Source organism: Triticum aestivum, chromosome 4B, assembly GCF_018294505.1.
Source record: "Triticum aestivum cultivar Chinese Spring chromosome 4B, IWGSC CS RefSeq v2.1, whole genome shotgun sequence".
NCBI classification, from domain to species: Eukaryota; Viridiplantae; Streptophyta; class Magnoliopsida; order Poales; family Poaceae; genus Triticum; species Triticum aestivum.
In genome coordinates, this window is record NC_057804.1 from 653,925,864 (window position 1) to 653,931,022 (window position 5,159).

Sequence of the window (5,159 nt, forward strand, 5' to 3'; positions counted from 1 at the left end):
CTTTGACAAGCCTAAAGCCATTCCATTATTCTTGATAAGCGCCACAAGGAGTACTTGGCTATTAGTTTTACCTGCTTTTGTTCTTCGAGCCAATATGCTTCTGTGAAGCTATGTTCCATTCCCGTACCTTTATATATTCAGCGATCATTAGTATTGTACATATAACTATCAGGAATTAATTAGTAACACTATATAATATGTCAAGAATTAAGTGGATACCAATGTTTATACATGAAATCAATTATTTGAGTCAAAACACATCAAGTAAAAATGATTAGAGATGTATCAAGTTATACCCTCCCCGTGCATGCACGCCGACGGCAGAGATTGGAGACCCTTGAAATCCGATGGTTCAGAGAAAATAAGCAGTGCTCTAACAGTAAAAGGAGACGTGGCAGGCCGAGGTGGATGATCGACAAAGATGCGTCTCCATGCTCTGTCAAACATAGCGTCTCCATGCTATGTGGCCAATGGAGACCTTTTTATTCTTCATTTCACACGATCGATAGCGATCTGCTAAGCATCTACGTGCGTCCAGTTACTGATTCTCTGTATGAATCTGCTGCCCATTTCACGCGTCGATCCATCCTTGTCAAATGGATCGCTAGCTTATCGTTTACCTTCAATCCATGGAACATGCAAGTTGATCAGCCCTTCATGCAACTAGTCTCGAAGTATGTGCGGTGCTGGTCTTCTCATATATATTACTGGTCATGTTTATTCTAGTATATGTTTCCTTGTAGTTTTGTATAGTCGATCATGCGTCCACATGGATATATCATTCCATGTCGGCAGGGTTGCCCAGCTAGCAAGACACATTTGCACGTCGATCTCCAGCAGTTCGGCAGAGAAGGTCTAGATATCTAGTTGTACATGTGATGGACCGATGTACCAGGATATACTAATGTGGATGCATCCAAAACTTGCTCTCTCTGTCTGGTTGAATTTCCCATATATGTACAAATATTGAGTCGGTTCGACTGCTACAACAAGGGATCATTTCAAGACTTTGGCCCAAACTAGAGAGTTGACAGCTTGAGATTCAAGAAAGGGAGAGTGTATCCGATCAATATTCCAGTGACAGAACGGCCGGAGCGCAGATGACCGTACAATAACTGATATTTTTTCAGGATCAGCAGCTAGAAAATGGGCCGTTTCTCACGGATACTGATAGATTTTGTCTTGTCCGTATTTACCTTTTTTAGTTCATCAAAATGTGGTATTTTCAACATCGACAAGGAATGCATTTTTGGCCATAAGTTTTTATATTCTAGAAGTACTCCCTCCATTCCCTTATACAAGTCCACTATCAAAAATACATTTTGCATCAATACAAGGCCACCAACAGTAATCGAGGTAAAATTTAATGATGTTTCCTCATACTAGCAACTTTTTAATACTTACATGCATGTAGTCACAATGACACTCCGCCACTTCCTTCCTATTCATTCGTTGCATGCTTGTGGTGTATTAATGATCCCAGTTAACTAAAAAAAAGTTGACTTGCAAAAGAGTCATTAAATTTTATCTTGGTACCTGTAATATGAGTTTGTGGCCTTGTATAAGGGAATGGAGGGAGTACTTCTTTGAGGGAAATCTATATAGCAGTCCTTTTTGTGTCTGTACGGAGTGAGTACATAATGTGTCATAGTATGGACGTGGAGTATCTGAGCTAGAGCTCAAATGAGCTCGGATGAACAGTAAAATTAAAAGAAATTAAAAAAATCTGAATATTTTTTGTGGTACACTTTAACAAATTTTCTAAGAGCTTACAAATTTGAATTATGAGATAATATTCGTGGAAGGCATGACAAAAACTATAAACAAAATCGATGCTCCCAAAATGATATTTTCGAAAGCATTTTCGAGCACTGATTTTGTTTTTGCCACGCCTTCCACAAATGTGATCTCATGATGAAAATTTGCAAACACTCAAAATTGGTTAAAGTTTACCACAAAAACAATTCATATTTGTTTGATTTTTTTTCAATTATATTGTTCACCCGAGCTCATTTGAGCTCAAACTTGGAATGGTACTTTCGGTCAAGTATGCCCTTTTGTACCAACGATGCTATGCGGAGATGGCCAAAGTCAAGGTACTGCACTCAGTACAATTTTTGGTAATTTTCCTACAAGTGATTGTATCATCCAATAAGTACAATATGCAAATCTTTTGAAGAGAGCAAGAGAACAAGTATAATTTGCTCAAGAATTCCGGGTAGCAGTTCTACTCTTGCAAAAATAACAATTTCGCATTGATCAAATAATTAAATGAGGCCACCTATTTCTAGCACATCCTAATAGGAATAATATTTCACTGCTAGATGCCAAAGAAAATTGTCCCCCCATTTGGAATTACAAGTTGTTCTAGAAATGACCAAAGTCAATTTTCAACAACTTTGACTCACAATATGTATGGGGAAATATTAGTATTTGTTAGCTGAAAATAATATCATTATATTTGTTGTAAGAAATATAATATTGCAATCTATACAATTTGACCACAATATTTTTTATATGAACAACAACAATCGGAGTTTCATGTTGGCAAGAATACCCATTTCTAAATACATGTATTTCCAAATGACTAGATTATATGATTTAGCCAAAAGTTATCAATTTGATGCTCGCATTAAATTTTGTAGGAATTTAAATGGTAGAAACATGTCCTTGTAATTTTTAACAAGGATCATAATTTCTTCTACCAAAAGGTCTGTGTAGGATACATCACTACATTATTTCAACGAAGTGGCCATGTAGGATATTTCACTACATAATTTTATTCTTTTAAACTTTCTCCAGTAATCCTCCATCCAATGGGGGCATGAAATCTATGTTGATAAAAACATATGATGCTCAAGATAATTAAATAGTATTATCCATTTGTATAATACATACATTCGCATGTACAAATATATTTGGATCATGTGATGAGTAGCTATTCCTTATTTTAGGTATATGGTATCCCCATGAAGTTACGTGGTTCTTCCTCCCATGATTTGTCAGACAACAAGCTGTGGTTGTGACGACTTCATTGCAGTACTACATTTCCATTTAAACAAGGTATTTTGATATGATTTGTCAGACAACAAGTTGTGGTTGTGACCGACTTCTATGCAAATTATGAAGCTAAAATATGGTTCAAATCACCAAAATGATAAATTTAGGTCAAAGTGTTGCAATATCTTAAATGTCTGGTTCAAATAGAATTTACTTGCTTCAACATGGAAATATTTACAGTTCAATTCATCGACCCATCATCACATTATCCACACTATTGTTTTGTTTCGACGGGTCCATGGTTCTTTGTCCTGCTGCCTAAGCTTTGAAAATCGGCATGCCAGTCGTGTTACTAGAAGTTAGGGCAATTCCAACGCGTATCACAAAAACGCACATCACCAAATCCCCGCGGGACACGTTTGGATGTGCCTGGGGATAGCTAGGCGCAGGGGCGGCGCCATGCCCCAGGCAGCCAGGGCCTCAACCTAGGGTGTCCTAGGCTGACCCTTTGTTGTCTATTGGTACAACTATATTATTTGGCACCATGTCGCACTATAAATACGCTGTTTTTCCTTTGGTGTGGCATCAACCTGGCGCCGCTACCAGACGGGCGGCTGCCTGCCATCCAACCTCATTCACCAAATGTCCGCCCCTTGTCCAATGGAGAGAGAAGGGGGGGGGGGGGGGAGGAGGAAACACGGATTTGTGGTGCGTTTCCGCGGCCTGTCCAGACTCCCCCAAGGCTCCCGTAGGTTTGGTGCCGATTTGAGGAAATTCGGACATCCGGACCACCTAACCTATTGTCCGTGGACAACTGGTGACCGCCGTTGGGTGACAAAACATGCCCATACTATTCGGTCCAAACATTTGCGGGCAATTCAGTATATGCAAGAAGAGAGGCCATGATTAGAAAGGAGATGCAGAGGCCAGGGTTTCAACCGCCTTTCTGAAAAAAGCAAAAAAGAAAAGTGATGTAGCCAATGCATGCGAGAAGGTCTGGTTAACACAACATGAACAAACTTTTTATTCCACGTATGTGTACAAGTATGTATATAATTTTACAAATATGGGAATCATCTAGATACCATAACGTAGGGAATACAATGATCGATGACTAGCTTATGCATAGTCAGTGCAAGAAAGAAAACGTAAGCATGTATGCATGCACGAGCCACGACTACTCATGCACATATAAGTATAACATGCATAGTTTGTGATATTTAGCTCGATCGATGTATCAATGGATTTAGCTAGGGCAGGTGAAGTCGGCGGGGCAGGTCTTGCCGCACTGGTTGAGAAGCAGCACGAGGTCGACGGGGACGTTGACCTTGATGCCCAGAACGTTGGCCTTGATGGCGGTGCAGAGGCACACGGCGGCGTCCAGGTCGGCGAGGCCCCTCAGGAGCGGGCAGCACTGCTCGCTCGCCGGCACGCCGAGGTTGAGCTCCAGCAGGTTCAGTATGTTGGCGCACGCGCTCAACTTCAACGTGTTGATCGAGCAGGTACCGCCGCCACCAGGGGTTGGTACTGGGACGGCCGGCGGGGGCACGGCGACCGGCGGGGTTGGTACTGGGAGGGCCGGCGGGGGCACGGCGATCGGCGGCGTTGGGACTGGCACGGACGGCGTGTTGCCGCACGATCCGCAACCGTGCGAGGTTCCCACGAGCACCAGGCTCAGGGCGAGGAAGAGGGTGAGCTTGGAGGGCGCCATTGCTATGAAGCTAGTAGCTAGCTAGAGTGTACTGGCTTGTGGCTGAGCGCTAGGTGGGCTTTGCTAGCTTGGGATGCTTTTCCTGGGTTGCTTGGGGTGGTATTTATAGCTAGGCCGGGGTGCAGCGCCCAAGTGCAACTGCATAGTTCATGTCATGATCGATCCAATTTGACTCTTGCCGCAATTTGCAAAAAAATATGCGCAACCACCACTACTACTACACAATTGTTGGATGGTACGTACGTGTGTACGATTACTGGAGCTTAACTCGTTTGCTAACGAACAGAAACACGAGAGCTTTTCCTAGAAAATTTGACACAAAAATATACTCTCTCCGTTCCTAAATGTAAGTCTTTGTAGAGATTCCACTATGAACCACATACAGATATATATAGATGCATTTTAAGTTTGGATTCATTTATTTTGCTCCGTACGTAGTCCACCTAAT

At 41.9% G+C, this 5,159-nt stretch overlaps 1 protein-coding gene across 1 annotated transcript; it reads right to left on the bottom strand.

Moving 5' to 3' along the window:
* Positions 1-4,015: 4,015 nt before the first annotated feature.
* Positions 4,016-4,771, bottom strand: LOC123089656 (cortical cell-delineating protein). The gene has a single exon (XM_044511279.1). The coding sequence runs from the start codon at positions 4,709-4,711 to the stop codon at positions 4,247-4,249; it is 465 nt and encodes a 154-aa protein (XP_044367214.1). The 5' UTR covers positions 4,712-4,771; the 3' UTR covers positions 4,016-4,246.
* Between the last annotated feature and the right edge of the window lie 388 nt (positions 4,772-5,159).

Bases quoted from the DNA above. Each gene is read 5' to 3' on its own strand.
- LOC123089656 (XM_044511279.1), bottom strand. From the start codon at position 4,711: ATGGCGCCCTCCAAGCTCACCCTCTTCCTCGCCCTGAGCCTGGTGCTC.